The 17073-nt window shown below is 49.4% G+C and overlaps 1 protein-coding gene across 1 annotated transcript in view; it reads right to left on the bottom strand.

Annotated features, from left to right (window-relative positions):
- Nucleotides 1–17073, bottom strand: part of DLGAP2 (DLG associated protein 2) — a 729358-nt gene that overhangs the window by 626478 nt on the left and 85807 nt on the right. Inside the window, exon 2 of the mRNA XM_073902242.1 lies at nt 8252–8306. Within this exon, the coding sequence (XP_073758343.1) occupies nt 8252–8306 (55 nt within the window). The remainder of the gene's footprint in view (nt 1–8251; nt 8307–17073) is intronic.

Raw genomic sequence — 17073 nt, 5'->3', positions numbered from 1 at the left:
ACCAGAGTGGCTCCATCAGTGAAGGGTCCTGGGATCGAGTCCCACATCAGGCTCCCTGCTCGCTGGGAAGCCTGCTTCTCCCTCTCCCTCTGCCCCTCCCCCTGCTTGTGCTCCCTCTCTCTCTCTCCCTGCCAAAACCATTGGCATGCCATCTGGCACACAGGAGAAACTCAGTGAACAGCAATCTTCCCTTCTCAGCAGTGGCCACTACCAGTGCCCCCCATCAACCAATGCCCCACACACCAGCCCAGACACGAGGCTCAGAACCACCGCCACCCATCGGCTTGTCCCTCTGCGGGCAGCGGTCTGGCTGGTCCTGCCTGGGCCCCGCATAGCAGCCAGTGAGAGCCACTGGAAGATCCCAGATGCCTTCACACACACACACGCTCAGCGGGGATGGCCTCTCTCCCTGTGATCGGTCATCCCCCAGGAGCCCCTCCCCCCAAGGCTCCTGTAAATGGCCACGTTGGGAGGCCTTGCTAAGAACTAGGGCAGTATCATTTCCACCTTGTTCTACAGGTTAAAGCACGTCCCAGAGCCACAGCTGGCCCAGATTCAAGGGGTCGGGAAACAGATCCCCCTCATCACGGGGAGGGGCAGAGAATTCTGCACACAGTAACCCCCCTCACCCCCAAGAAAGCTTCTCTCACCTGGAACTGAGCTTCTCCCCATTGGAAAGACGTCTGCGACCAATGACCCACCCAACCGTCCGGTGCTGTAGATATTAGAATTAACATCTTCCAGGGAGAAGAGCATACCTGGGTAAGTGTGCGTAGCTCAGAGCAGGGCGGCTACACACTCGTCATCTGTGTCTTCCAAAAAGCTCCCTTGTTGAAGCCCACCCCTCAAAGCAGCAGTATCAGGACGGGGGCCTTCGGGAGGTGACTCGGTCATGAGGGAGGGGCCCTCAGGAAAGAAGCATGAGAGAGATCATCTCCTTGCTCTCTGCAGGTGAGAAGGGTCCTCTGCAAGGCCTCCCCAAGCCTCGAATCCTCCGGGACCCTGACTGTGGACTTCCAGCCTCTGGAAATGTGAGAACCCCCGGGGAAGCCGAAAACAACCAAGGCAAGGGCCGCTGAAGCTACCGAGGAAAAGCAGCGCCATGAGCACATCAGGCCTCGGGGGCGTCTGCACTGGCCCACTCCCTCTCCTGCTCCCTGCTAGGGGCTGCGTGTCTGCAGCCGTGTCCAGGAAAGAACACGCATGTCCAAACCCGAGTCTTCCATGGAGAAACCGACAAGACTTGCAGCCATTCCCTCATGCACGTGCGGCTCAGGACAGTTTACTCAGAAGGAAACAATGGCAGCCCCACAAGCTTTGGGCATCTGACACCCTCCTGTGCCCAACGAGACAGACCTGGAGGGACGGGCTCCTTCCCAGCCAGTGGAAGTCGAGGGCACTGCCCTGTTCTCCAGGAGATGTGAGCCCAGAGGAGGGTGCTGATCCTCGCATCACCCAGGTTAACCCCAATCACGATGCAGCCCTTCAGGAGCTCAGGCCCCGGCTCCCGGAACCAAATCCCCATGCCGTCTCCACCACCACTGTGCCAACAATCTGCACTCGGCTCGGGAACAGTAACACGAGGTTCACTTAAGACCTTTCCTTCTTCAGTTCTGGCTGCTAACGAGGTTTAGGTTGGATTTAATGATCAACCCTAGGTTGATAACAGCCCATCAATTTTATACAGATGCAGGTGTATCTTGTCTCACACTGGAAAGAATTTAAGGTCGCTTACAAATTACAGGCCCTACAATCATTTGTTGTTGCACGATAGCAACACAAACTAATGAGTGAGACACTGAGGCAGAGGACGAAGAGGGCAGGGAACACATGGACAGAGCTGCAGAGAGGTGGACAGGCGGCAGACAGATGACAGACCGACGGTAGATGGGTACGGAAATTCACCCTCAGTCACAAGATCACGCCAGAATCCCCGCGACGTCAGCGCTCCAGGAATGAGCTTCCTCAGAGGTGGACGACACCGCCAGGGCCCTGCTCCGTGAACACAGGGGGCGTGGGCCCGGGATGCCTGCAAGAACACACCCTGGAGCCACGGCTCTGAGACGTAGGGGCAGACTTCCCCTAACTTCAGGCAACACTCCTCCACAGACCCTGTGTATCTCTACGGGGCTCTTGAAACACGCCGAGCACCATGAACGTGGCGGCCTCACTTGGCACCTGGCGTCCCTTCTGCTCCCGTGGAATGCAGTCCTGGCATCAGCGCCCAGCCACACCCGGCACCTCGAGGACGAGGAGGTGGACAGAAATCCACACTTCCGACCTCCCCAGAGCAAGAACCTGCACACAAAGCTGAGCATTCCCAAGCGAGGAGTCAGTTCGGGTCCCCCTGGCATTCAGGGAGCGAAGACCTCACAGCCCCCCAGGTCGGCCCCACAGACGGCAGCCCCAGGAATTTTTCAGGGGGATCATGAAAACAGGTGGGCTCAGATGCCAGATTTGGTCATGAAACAGCTGATGGAGATGAATCCAAACCACATCTAGCCTCGAGCCACAGAACTGTATGTCTCCTCATGAAACTGCCACCAAACCACAAACCTCAGTCAGTAAATACATCCACTTGCTCTGCACAGAAATGCCAGCTCCCGGGATGAGGGTGTCTAGAACTCCGCTTCATCACACCTTCCCAAAGGGGTGACATTTTTCTACTTAGCACAGAGATGCCAGTTAGGCAAGAAGTAGGCTCTCAGGTTAGGAATAAGCCACGTGGAAAAAAAAAAAAAAACCCGTTTTGGCATTAAAACTATTGATCCATAACTTTCATTCTGGCAGTGATTAAATAGCAGGACTTGGTTTCTACTGAAGTCATAAAGTCAGTTTATGAAATAAAGTCCTTTCCAGCAGATGAGGATTTGTTTCTGTCCACAGCTGGTGGACACGCGGCCATGGAGACACGAGCTGAGCACGGCGGGCGTCTTCCTGGCTTCTCCTCTGCCCCCCTCACCTTCTCGCGGCCGCCCCTGCCATCCCCACTCCAAGCCACAGCCCAAGGCATCCCACCTGCACACCTCAGAAGCTTTTATAAATAATTTCAGTATCTGGGTAAAGGAAGCTTACCAGAAATATTGGTCTTTGACTGAGATGACATTTCACCCTTAACCAAGTCTGCTCAAATGTCAATCACCTGACATGTTGAGAACCATTCAGCATGCCATGGGGGTAAATGTCCCACTTAACTGGACATCTTTTTGGCACCAAAGCCATCTAGAGTGCTTGCCCAGCTGGTCCTGAGGCTCCAGAGGCCGAGCTGGTGGCCCTTCACCGGCACCCCTGGCCCGAACCGCCTGTCTGGCACCGTATTTGGTAGGGAAGTCACACCTGGGTAAGGACTCATTAAGGGTCACTGTGGTGTCATGTACTGAAGTAAAGTGAACACACATATTTGCGTCCCAGCAAAGTACTGAGAAGCCGTGCAACAACATGGAAAAGTCACTCGTACCTTGGGATCTCCTCACTCATCTGCAAAATGGGGCGACGTTCCCTATCACACAAGGAAGTTGAAGGACTCGCCACAATTGACACGAAAGAGCCTTTAAACCAGAGACACAGTAGAAATACAAGGTGTGACGTCCACTGTCCCTGCAGAGCTCAAGTTCAACACTGGGTGACATGGCTGTGTGCAGAGCTCGGGAATCACACGCCCGCTGGGTGTGAAACTGCGCCCACCCACGCACCAGCCTCCCCCGCCCCCAGGGATTGGGAACCAGGTCCTCTTGAGACAGGGCTGCGGCAAAGAGCGCAAACTCATTCACTGACTTTCCCGGATGTGCCCATCATGAAATTAAAAGCTTTTTAAAATCTCAGCTCTGAAGAAACAGGGATTTGGACTGACCAAACACCGTCACCCCTGCTATTTCAACAAGTCCGCTCTCCTTGCCATTTTGAACTCTGTCTGCAAATGGCCCCAGTGGGCATCCATATTTCAATAGCCATGCTCACCGAGGGGTTCAGTAATGTGTAATTAAGCTTCCAAAACCTTATGTAATAGTGCATTTAAACCCTACCTCCAAATAGAAATTATAAAAAATATTTCCTCAACCTGTATAGATTTTTTCAACTAAATACCCTGTAACATTCAACTGCAAGTCGAGATTTTACTCAGCTGATACACAACTGAAGAGTGTGGCCCCAGAGGGAGAGCGCACATGGACCGTATCCCCCAGACCAACACCCCGGGCTGGACAACGTGGAAACAAAGACAGGAGCCAGGGGTACGGGTGAGCCAGTTCTTCCCAGACACTGAGGGCAGGGGACCAAGAACACCTCCTGGACCCATGTTCAGCAATGAGTGGTGGGAGCACATAGCACAGAAACCGGGGCTTCCTGCCCCCACTCTCGCCGCTGAACACTGACCGGCCTCTCACGGGCAGGGACCCGGCAATAACCGGTCAGTACACTGATGCCCTCCGTGAATACCACGAACACACGGAAGTCAGCTCCACAGAATGTATGGGAAATACTTCACATCTTTCCACCCCAATTTTTATGTACAAATTATTTCACATTTTTCATTCTGTCAAGTAGGGGTACTGCATCTCTCAAAAATCAAAGGCCACCACCTACTTCACCTGCTTGAGGTTTCCTGGCTCAGTAGCTAATGTCAAACTCTGCACAGGTAGTACCACAGCTTGACGGCAAATCAATTCATTCCTGAAACTTCTCATTATTCTTCACAGTCGAATAGGCTGTCTCCCGACGGACACAGGATAAATGCCATGCGACAGTGGAGCTCAGGGTCAGAACCCCCTGAATACAGGAGTATCTGTGAAGCTCACGACTTTCCCAAATGGCATGGCGATAAAGCACTGCAGTGATGATCAAGACAAGGGAGCCCGACCAGCCAAGCACGAAGTACCTCCCAACCCCCTCACTGCTCAAATCCTCACCACTCGGGAAACATACCCATAGTCTAGGTCTGTTTCATGGAAGGCTGCCTCCATGTGTTACCTAATCTTGGTTATGAACCGTACACTAATGTTATGAGACACGGGCCAACCGCTTACACTGTGAGTCACGGGCAGCAAGGAACCAATGTTCTCGGACTTCCACCACCTTCATAGTACAAACTGCCTATAAAAGCTCACAGACAGGCTAATTCAAGTGTGGAAAATAGCCGATCATACTTAAATGATGTTTGTGAAGAAGTCACTGCTCAAAAAAGGTTCTAAACCACACAAGAACGAGCACCATTTGGGACTACTGTAACTGCATGATGTCCTGGGGTCCCACCAAAGACCAGCCAGCTGGAGCTCAGACGCAGGGAGCCAGTTTCCACACAGGGACACAAACCATGGAAAAACCAGCCCTCACTCCGCATGCCGGTCAGAGGCCGCTCCCCCAAGATGCCCACAGACGCCTCAGCAGCCATTGTGATAAAGGCTGGTATGGCATTTGCCAACCATCCACCTGTGCGGTCCGTCACGCATCAGCCATCCTTCCCCGAGAGCATCCCCGCAGAAGGGGCTTGTCCCGTGCACATGTTCAACACCGGGGCTCTCCAGAGAGAGGGCAAACTGAAGGCAGATGAAGGGTCAAACGGTCCCCGAAACAAGAAAAGGGAACAGTGGCTGGCAGCAGAGCCTGACGTAAATGACTTTAAAGTGCAGAAAAGCCTCCATGTGCATTTGTGGTCATGCAAGTGTTTCTCCTTCACGACATAAACACGTGCTGCCTCCCCAACTCTCTCTGTCCCTGAGAAGAACATGAAAAATTAGGCAGTTTGCAGAGCTGGTCACGAGAAATCACTCCAGCTCTGCTTATCATCAACCAGAATGATCATGAGTAATCAAAATACCAAGAGAAAATGATGTTTGTCATGTCTAAGCCAGAGAAGGACCACTTCCATGCACTGTCTGATGTCACTCATCATAGTTCAACACCAGTTCTGCAGAGTATGTTAGCTCCATAACAGCAAAATCACCTGAAAGTACATGTATCTTCTCCCAGGTCCTCTGCTATGGCAAATATAAGTTAAGGGAGTATATACGGTGTTTCAAAAATAACTAAAGATCAAAAAGCAAACAACATGATAGCCACGGCTCATCCCAAAGTTGTCCTATTTGTGAACTGTGGAAAAACATACATCATGTAAAATTTACCATCTTAACCATTTTTCAGGGTACAGGGTACAGTTCAGTGACACCACACTCAGGTCGTACAACCATCTCCACCGTCCATCTCCAAAACCCGTTTCATCTTCCCAAACTAAAACTCTTGACCCACTCCAACATCGACCATCACCAAAAATGTGAAAATGCTTCTATATAACCACTAAAGTAAAAAAACGTTCATTCAAGTTCATAAGGAACCTTTATGTCATTAAAATGCAAAAGCAATAACCATTACATCTGAGTCTGAAGAAATTTCCAAACATTTCCTAAATAATTAAGCAGCTTCAGACATACTGGGTCACATTACATGGTAAAAACAAGAATTCATACATCATTCAATTCTGAATGAACTGACACTTTGAAAGAGTCATTTCAGCCGACTCTTCTTTCCTCTCATTTGGTATGATTCCTTTCCCAATCCATGCCTAATGTCATAGCCTTGGGTCTTCTACAATTACTTCTATAATAAAAAAAATCTTCTAAAGAAAATTGCCTAGCAAATGTCCTCGATATTCCAGTCTTGCTGGGGGGATGCTTTCTTGGTTCTAAAGGCTGATTACTTGGGATTCCTACAGAAAGCAAATAAAACATCTCAATTTGGCAGGATTTCACATATTAACTTGAAACTTCTTATATAACAGAGTGGCTAAAAATACAGAAAGCTCATTTCAACATTTAAAATCCAGTTAGATTCCCAGAGAATGGTATTTAACTTTTTAATTTTGTCATTAATTCTGATGCTTCTCAGAATCAGAAACTTGCCTGAAAGACATAAACTAATCATTCCTTCTGTTGTAATCACTATTGTTGATGGACACAGTTTACAAAAATCTTTGTTTCTTCGTATGTGACCTGTTCATACATTTTTGTTACTAAGCAAGACTTCCAGAAGAATATAGAAAGAGGCTCAAAAAATACCCAACCATGTTCTCAATAAACTTCCCTGTAAGTAAGCGTGCTCAAAGTCACAGCCAATGTACATTTGAACGGGTGATAACAGGGGCCATCTATGGACTATTTTTGATGAAACAATAGGGTTGGTGATATAATCTGTCCATGATCATAAGTAAAAAAAATAAATATCCTATTTTCCCAAAATACTTGGTGTTTTACATTGGAATACATAATATAAAACAATAACTTACTGACCACTTAAGAATTAGATTTCAGTAACCATACTAGCTAGTTAATATGCTGTTTATATTAAAAGCAGAGTAAATCCCAACACGCTAAACTCTTCTGACTCTCACAGTCCATTATGGTTCATTTTATTAAAGCTGGAAAACATAAGGAAATGTCAGCACAGCTCTGTTTCATACCCAACACAAGTATCCCGGGATGCAGACAGACATATCTGATAGGACACAGCTGATCCCAGGAAGGAGTAATTCTCAGAACTAGCCCTTGGCAGAAAACACAGAGCATTCCATATCTTTTCCCCAGGGCCTGCTATTTCTTTGATGAAAATGCCCTAAATCAGAAACCCCACAGTGGAGAGTAACTAAGATGAAGGCCCATAGGACGACAAGCTCCATGTGATCTTCATGTTTGTTTGTTTCTGAACTTTAACACAACAAAGTTCCAAAGCTTTCTTTTCAGGATTCACCCCCACCCCCATCATGCTTTCTTAAAAGTAATGCAAACCTCCAGCCACCTACATCTGTGAGAAGTCACATGACATATAATCTCTCACTGCGAGACACCCATCCTTCTGTGTTTTCACCCTGGCTGCAGGCAAAGCCTTGACTGCAAACAGACGGCCAACACAGTCCATGCTAGCCAACAACGATGTTCTTCCTCAATGAGTAAGCACAGTCAACAAAATCAACAACTTTGAAACTCATATATTCAACTTCAAAAGACAACCAGTTTCTCTTAAAACTCTAAGACAACTATCACCTAAATCTATTTACTCTGTCAAATAAAAACAGATCTTTGAGCTCGGGTTATATCTCACCGCAAAACTGAACAATCCAGTTCTTTGCTTGTTTTGGTCAATATACAATCTTGCACTAAAACAGCAGTGAAGAAAACAAGATACCTAAATTATGCAATAATATTTCTCAAATTTTCCACTGACATAAAACCTATCCTCTCAAACCAGAAGAATAAAATATATTTACCTGTATTCCTGTCTGGTAAGATACAGCAATGCTTCTGCAAAATGCCAGGCAAAACCTGTTTCAAAACATAAATAAAACACATTTGGTTATTGTTCAGGTAGCGAAAGGTGTCTCATTAACTGCAGCAAGTGTTGTCCTAATAAGGTCGTTCAGTGTTGCACAGAGTCCTCATGCCCAGAACGATCTAACAAATTAAACAATACAGAAAAATTTTGATGACATACATTTTTCATCAGAAAGGTTAATAAGGCAGGTGTGCTCATTGTAAATGCTATTCCAGAATGGTAATGCAGATCTATTTAATATATGCCCCTAATGGGTCCTGGGAGTATCCTGAAAGCTACACTCAAGGGACTCCTACAATAAGGCAAATGGACCCACCAATTTTTGTGATGGTTTGTAAAATATTAGATGCAATTAGAGCCTGAAAGTGGAGGACCACTGGGGCGGTGTATTGGGCCTGCCTTTTAGAACCTAAGCAGAGATGCTTTCATCCAAGATGAGTCACAAAGAGGAATGGGGAAGAAAAGTCTGTATTTACAGTCACAGTTTGGTAGTAAATGATGAAGGAAATATCTTTGATAAGTAAAGGGAAGGTGAAAATAAGGAAATGGCTTTCCCCAGAAAATTCAGCACTGTAAGCACAGACTGAAGGCATCTGCAATGAAGAGATCTCTGTGGGGATTTATGATGATGCATTCTAAACTCAATCAGAGTAAAAGCTGAACTTCTGTCCTGAATTCTCCACCGAGGCAGCTGCAACCATTTCTCCAAAACTCCCAGCCTGGAAACAGGCATTACTTATCCTGGAGCAAGGACGTGGGGGAGGAGAGGGGTGCACAGGAGCCCCAAGCCCAGGGCCTGCCCTCCACCACCTTCAGTCCTGCCACCTACACAGCCACTTCGGACAGGTGGGACCTGTCGTCACGAAGCCTCCCTCTGTGACCCTCCTCCATGCCCTGGCCGTCCCTCCACACCGGGGAAAGAATAATAATTCTCACCAAGTATCATCAATTGCAGACAAGACAGTATTACCAACTTTCCACTCTAAAAGACAGAGCGGAATCTAAACCAATCTAAGAGACAGAAAATAAAGCAATAATCAAATAAGAACCCAGTAAATACAGAATGTGGAATTAAAAGTTCAAAATGGCGTCTCCCACTCCTGTGAAGCTGTTTAGCTGGGATGCAGAAGAGCAGGTGTGGGACAGTCAGGGATCAATGACACACCAAACCACCCAGCACAAGGTCAATGTCAACGCCTAACTCTGCTTCCCGCACCAGGTGTCGATTCTTCATCAGCCGGGTCTGAAACTGGCATCACTCTGGCACTCTTCTCTCCCTCAACGGCCCCTCACCTTCCAGGTCAGATAAGGAAAACGTACACACGGATACACACGTGCACACATGTACACGCACACACCCTGCGCTCCCTGCGAATCTTCATTCCTTCTCATTCCATGGCCAATACACTTGTTCATGGACTTTTCCAGCAATTTCCAAAAAGCCTTACAGGTTAATACCAGGCCTAAGAGATAGTCTCCCTCAAAAAAAGGAATGGTCCTATACGTGACACACTGCGTCCTGTGTGGTCTGCGTGGAGGATGCAAGCATGAGTCTCCCCGGTGAAGTTCGACCAGGTGCTGCAGGTGCACAGCCCCCGTGCTCCCAGCACCCGTGAGCCCCCAGACGCACAAGCTGGCTGGTCCGCTGCAAAGCCCCCGACAGGTGTCTCAACCCGCAGTCTCCTCCCCAGTGGCATAATCAAGCATGCTGCTTCTGATTAATTTTTCTAAGGAACCACTAGCGACTGTTAAAGCACAGAAATGTTCACAATGGAGGTGCAGGTGCATCCCTAGCGTGCATCTTAGCTCCAAACTATGCAGCTGGTTCCGTTCCACAAGTGCCCCTTCCAGAAGCAGAAATGGAGTCTGGATCCATCAGACACTGCACGATCCGACCACCACCTTGGTGCTGGTGGTGTTTTCATCCAGACAAGCTGAACTCAAGGGGACACGATGAGGGCCCCGCAAAAGGTCAGGGCACGGGAACCGGAGGGGCGCGTGAGGAGAGGCCAGGTGCCGTGTTGACACTGCGGGGAGGAAGGGAAGGGAGGCAGGCGTGGAGCTTGGCCCTACACAGCACTGGCACTGTCTTCCCCAGCTAACCCCTGTCAGATGTGGCAGCTCTAGACTGAACCCTGTCTGGTCCGGGAGTCCAGGCGGTGCACAGAACTACTGGGGGGGACCCGAGTGGTAACGTGGCGTTCCTCTCAGATTCGGTGATTTGCACCTGGGGCAGGGCCACCCGCTCTGCCGGCGCCTTCCGCAGAACTAGGAAACCCTCCCCCAAGGCCCGGACGTGCTATGGCAATCGCACCCCACTAGAGCGGAGGAGGCCCTTCCGGGGGTGTCTGTGTCACGTGGCCAAGCTGTGTCAGGGAAGAAAGAGCTTGAGAGCCACAGATTTAGGCAAACACACACATCAGCTTATGTGACAAGTGATTCTTCACCCTCAACGGCCCTGTGTGCCCACCCTGTGATCCCTCCACTCCAGCCCCACATTCTCCCTCTCCCACCCAGACGCTGCACCGCCCGCCACCAACCACCATGGCCACTTGCTCAGTACAAGGTCCCACCGAGGCAGCCCTCCTGCCCACAGCCGCCACGGTCTCTGCGAGCAAGGCGCGTAGCTCTTCTGGGACCTCAAGCAGGAGAATATAAGGATCCAGAGAAATCACAAGCAGTCATGGTAGAATTCACCTGTGACTTTCCTGAGGGCAATTTGTGTTCAAAAATGGCAGCCATACCTAATCTTGACAGGCTCCTCCCAGCTGCTGCCATGGGTAAGACACCGGTGCTCGATCTTAGGAAAGGGCTGTGTGCCCGCCTCTGCCTCCCGCAGCTTGGGCTGAGGGGCCGGAAGGTGGGGCTCACACATGCATCCATTCCTCTCTGAAGGGGCCCTTCCACTCAACAGTTACTCCTAAAGCTCAATGCCGCCAACCTGCCTGTTCTAGGACAGCATGCAACTGCTGAGAGTAAGTGGGGGGCATCGTGCTGGGCACTCCACAGGCAGCTGGGGTCAAAGAGAATACATCCAACCAACACCCAGAGTCTTCCGTGAGCACCGGCCTAAGTAACCGTGAGCATGACACCAACACCACATGCTTTAGAGAAGCACGGCTACTCATTACATCCTCCGTCTCCTGTGTCCAGGGTCTTCCAGCTGACAATCTATTCCTAAAACATCATTTTCAAGGTTTCACTCCACCCCATATCCTCAGCCTTCTCTGGTGGTGCCACGCTGAGCAGGGTTGTACCGTATCTGATGCGTCAAGAGTGCTGGAGCGAAGCCTGTACATCCAACACTGCACTCCTGGTCCCAAGGGCTCAGTAAGTATCAATCAGTGATGTCAATCAAAATTTGAATTCTAGTGGCCAGGTGCACTGTCCACACTTGAAGCGCTTGCGTGACTGTGACCACCATATTGGATAGCGCAGACATCACACATTGACACCATTTTTCAGATGAAGGAAACAAGGTCTGAAGGGGATATCCTGTGTCAAGTATACTCAAATTTAAAAATAATTTTTTTTAAGTGTTACTGTCTTGTCCTCACGCCTCCTCAGTTTCTCTGGGCAGATGACCCTCTGTTCCTGTGTGGTCATTCTGCCTGGTGTCATGAGAAGCCGGACGTGGACTCAGCATGCCACATTTGCCTGGAGGTCCTCACAGCCTTACTTCCTGTGGCTCATATAACAAGTTAATGTTGTGCCCTTTACATCTCAGGAAAAGACCATGCAATGCAATGTGCTGCACAGGCGTGCAAGTCTGAGACAGATGCAGTCTGTGGCGTGGTGAGAGCACGGATTTACACGGAGTTACTCAACTTCCTGGATAATCTAACTCTTAGCAAAGAGCTGCAGGTTTGTTCCCACAAGAAGCTGTGTCCCATGGCTCTCATGAAGTGAGACAGCCAGCCCTCCCGTTTAACGGGGCCAGGACTGAGGATTTCCCCGTGTCTGACAGGCTGCTCCCCGCTGCGCTCTCCCGCAAGGTCTGAGAGGCAGTTAGGAGATGATGCACCTGCTGCAGGGCACAGAGCCACACAGAGGCTGGGCCTGGAGCTCCTGCCGGCTGGCCCCCAGCCTGGCAGCCGCCCGGGGTCCCACACACCGCTCATGTGCTCAGCTGCATGCAGGGTGAGGATTGCAGTGTAGCCAGCTCTGAAAAGTTGGTGTCTGTGGGGGCCCCTGTAGCACCCGGCCTGGGAGGCGAGCACTGGACACACACCGTGCCTGTCAACTGCAGTTCACATGAAATCAGGTCCAGGGCGGCCGTGAGGATGACGTTCCCACCCATGGAAGAGGCTGGGTCACACACTCACGGTGCAGGCTGTTGTTACACACAATCCTCCGCGAACACACAAGCACAGGATCTGTGACACAGCACAGGGACCCCAGAGCCCCAGACTCCAGCGTCAGGACTGTGCTCGGGGGCAAGCCACGCACCCCTCAGCGTCCTTGTCTGACGTCGATGACACAGGGGGCCAAGGAGGCTTTCTGCATCACAGACCAGCCGACCAGAATCTTCTCACTCAGCAAAGGGGGACACATTCTGCATCAGCACCACACAGGGGGATGTAAAAACACAGAGTGCCCGGACAGCCGGCCGGTCGCTGGTCAAGCAGCTCTAGAGCCCCGAGGACACACAGCACCCACGGCTGATAGTCCCGTGCTGAGCACCTAGAATGTGCCAAGGGTAGGTCTCCCGTTAAGGGCTTGTACCACAGCAGAGATGGGACGGGGACACACCAGGAGGTGCTGGATGCAGTCATGACCTTGACTGTGGGGATGTGCACACATCCAAACCCCTCACACTGTCCACGTTAACTAGTGCAGGTTCTTGTATGTCAATTACACCTCAACAAAGCTGTGGGAAAAGATTTGTGCTCCAAATGTTCAATAAAGTTCTCTTGCGCCTTTAATGACACAGGCACATGGACACATGCAGAATCTACATTTCTACAAGGTTCCTTGGCCAAGAGAAAACATTACTCGGCGAACCACCTGCACACAGGTTATGCCTCAAGTAAACACAGCTCACCCATCCCTTCAACACACACACCAACCGTGATTATAGGTCGGCAGAGTGGCTACGGTAGAAACTCACACAACAGAACAGAATGTGTGAGCACCTGTGAAAAAGACTTCAACCTCCATTTGACAGGTAAGGAATAGAAAGAGGGCTTTCTTAGCAGAGCCAGAAATGGGGGATCCAACTGTCCCAGACAGAGCTCTCGAAGAGGACTTTCAAGGTTCAGGACTCCAAAGTACGACGTGTGTCCAGGGCCGGCGTGGGGCAGATGTGCACGGGCCCCCTCCCCATACCCAGAGACATGAACCAGAGGGGACCAGAGCACAAGGGGCTGGGGTGAAAACAGGGAAGCTGGTTACAAAGATTACACGCTGAACAGAGCTGCATCCGAGCCCAGCTCTACCTTATTACGGAAGGAGAACAGCCGGGCAGTCACCTGCCCCAGCCCTCACGCTCCCCAAGCAGGAGGCTGGGATAGATTCCTCTGGAAAATAAAACAGGCCAAGAGAACATACCTCCTATTGATGTAGGACTTCCAATTAAAACTGGTCTACCCCGAGATCTCAGTGGAAAATTCCACCAGCCAATAAGCCCCATTTACTCAACAAAAACAAACTCCGCGTAAATGTTTAATGTCTCATACTAAATGAAGACTCACAGCTGAGGATTATCATACATTTAAAGAGATCCCCCACTCTGAGAGTCACTGACAAAATTAGAGGAAACAGAAACATTACCAGAAACAAGAGAACTTTTTTTTTAAGGTTTTTATTTTTATTTGAGAGAAAGAGAGCACGAGTGTGGGGGTGGGGCAGAGAGGGAGAAGTAGACTCCCTACTGAGCACAGAGCCCGATGCAGGACTCGATCCCAGGACCCTGAGATCATCACCTGAGCCAAAGGCAGACCCTTAATCAACTGAGCAACCCAGGTGACCCCATAAGAGAAGACCCGGGTGCCCCCATAACAGAACATTTTAAAAACATCACAGAAAGACAGAGGAGAGATGTTGCCTATGTCCCAAGAACAGGATGCTATGCTTATGAAAGGGAAATTTATAGAACAAGAAACAGAGCTTTTGGAAATTAAAGGAGAAGGAAAATAAAATTTAAAATAGTTGAAAAATAAATTCAAGGAAGTATCCCAGAAAGTAGAGAAAAAATATATAAAGAGTCAGAAAGAAAAAAAAAATAAAAGGAGAGCCCAAAGAATTCTGTGGTCATTGTGGGCGGCACACCATGTGGCCAAAAGAGGTCCAGAAGAAGAGAGCCGCGAGACAAGAGGGACACAGGGTGACAGAAACAGACAAGAGCCACACATCTCCATGACACAATTCCAGAATCAGTAGGCCCACTGAGCAGTTGCCACCATCCACACAAGGTGACCAACCTAAGGGGCATCCTCCTGAAAATTCAGAGCAAAAGGAGAGTCCCAAACTCAACCAAAATACTAAATTCTGGAAGTTGGAAAATGCAGGGACAGTGTTTTGGAAATTCTGGGGGAGAAAGAGAAGACACCATCCTATCAGCCAAGCAAGACAGAGCATGACCCCACTCCTGGGACGGGAACTGCTGGGACTCTCCGCTGCCCCAGAAGGACCCGGAGGGCCTCCCGGGGGAGGTGTGGGGGTCCTGATGTGGCACCTGGACATGGGCCCACAGGGGAAGGAAAGAGCGTGGAGGGACACATGCTGAACACACAGAAGAGAGATAAAAATGGGATGAAGACAGAGAGAATAAACCTACTTATTTTTTTAAGGCAATTAGCAATAAATGAAAGATGTCACCAAATAAAGAGGCATGATCCTACAAACTGAGTGTGATGTAAGTACTGACCACGGATTTACCCAAACATCAGGGTATAAGCCCACAGAGCACGGGAGGGGGGGGTTGGGGATGGAGGGGCAGTGCCATGCACACCAGCCACAGAGGGGCATGAGGAGGGGCGGGCCGAGAGGCCGAGGGTGGGGGTGCACACGTATGATTTAAATGAGATTAGAATTAACCCGCATAAACCAATGTCTGGCCAGTCTGCACGATGATGTTTGTAACTACAAGCAGTTCTAACACATCCCTAAGGACACTTAAAATGACCAAAACACCTATCCAGAACTGAAGTACTTCTAGACATTTTTACAGCTTTCTCATTACAATTCAGACACATCTGAACTCAGTGTTTTTAAAAAATATTTTTCTTATTTAATTATTGATAGAGCACAAGCAGGGGAGGAGCAGAGCGAGAGGGAGAAGCAGACTCCCCACTGAGCAGGGAGCGGGACCCGGGGCTCAATCCCAGGACGCCGGGATCATGACCTGAGCCGAAGGCAGACGTTCAACCAACGGAGTCACCCAGGCGCCCCAAGACCCACCTGAACTCAGTCTTTACCTCGTTGTTCAAAACACGTGTCCAGGAAACCTGGATAAAGGCAAACACTGGGCTGGGAGCGAGAATAAAACATAAGCAAACTCTGGTCCAATCCAGAGTCACTTTCTGATAAATGTTCATAAAGGTCTATAAAATAAGGAGTTAGGTCAAATCCTTTATTCAAGCAACAATAATCAAGACAGTCGGTGTCACTGAAGGCACAGAGGGCAGATCAGGGGGCCAGGATGGACCCCCACCGATACAGTCAACTCATCTCTGGCCAAGCGGCTGCAGCAGCACAGTGCGGCCAAGACGGGGGTCTTCCAGCAACAGTGCGGGAGCAACTGACGCCCACACAGAAAACACTGAATCTTGATACACAACTTACACCCTCACAAAAAATAACTCTAAAGAGATCACAGATGAAACGTGCAAGGCAGCATTCTAGATCCCCTAGCAGATAACAGGGAAGAAAACCCTAGATGCCCTTTGTCATGGAGATGACCTTCTAGGCACAACACCAAAGGCTCTGCAATGGAAGAAAGAAGTTGGTAAGTGCACTTCATGAAAATTAAAAACTTCTGCTGTGTGAGACACATGCTCGAGAGAAGACGACAAGCCACACACCAGGAGGAAATATGTGCAAAAGATACATCTCATAAAGGACTACTATCCAAAATATGCAAAGAACTCTTAAAACCCAACAAGAAAACACACAAGTCAATCAAAAGATGGGCCAAAGACCCTGACAGACATCTCACCAAACACCTCACCAAAGAAGTTACACAAAAGCTGAAATGAGACACCCCCACGCACCTATGGGCATGGCCACCATCCAGAGTGCTGATCATGCCAAGTGCTGGAGAGGATGTGGCACCCCGGGGACTCCCACTCACTGCTTGCAGGAGGCAGAATGGTAAAGCCACTGCAGGAGATGATTTGTTTCCTACAAAATTCACCACACCCGTCATGTACAATTCAGAAATCTTGTTCTTTGCTATTTCCCAAAGCAGTTGAAACCTGTCCACATAAAACCTGCATGTGGATGTTTACAGCAGGTTTATCATATCTGCCAAAACCTGGAAGCAAGCAAGATGCCCTACAGCAGGAAAATGGATAAAATTGTCCATCCAGACGATACAATATTATTCAACACAAAAAGAAATGAGCTATCCAACCATGAGGACATGGAGGAACCTTAAATGTGCATCACCCAGTGGAAGAAGCCAGTCTGAAGGCTACTTACTCTGTGATTCCACCTCTGACCTTCTGGAAAAGGCAAAACTATGGACACAGTAAAGAGGTGAGTGGCTGCCAGGGGATGAGGATGCAGAGGGGGGTTGGGGACGGAGAGGGAGGG

The sequence above is a fragment of the Callorhinus ursinus genome, unplaced genomic scaffold, assembly GCF_003265705.2.
Source record: "Callorhinus ursinus isolate GAN/ISIS: 27379988/994484 unplaced genomic scaffold, GSC_fseal_2.0 scaffold17, whole genome shotgun sequence".
Classification (NCBI taxonomy): domain Eukaryota; kingdom Metazoa; phylum Chordata; class Mammalia; order Carnivora; family Otariidae; genus Callorhinus; species Callorhinus ursinus.
Note: the sequence above shows the minus strand (reverse complement) of the source record. Positions and strands in the feature narration are given on the sequence as shown.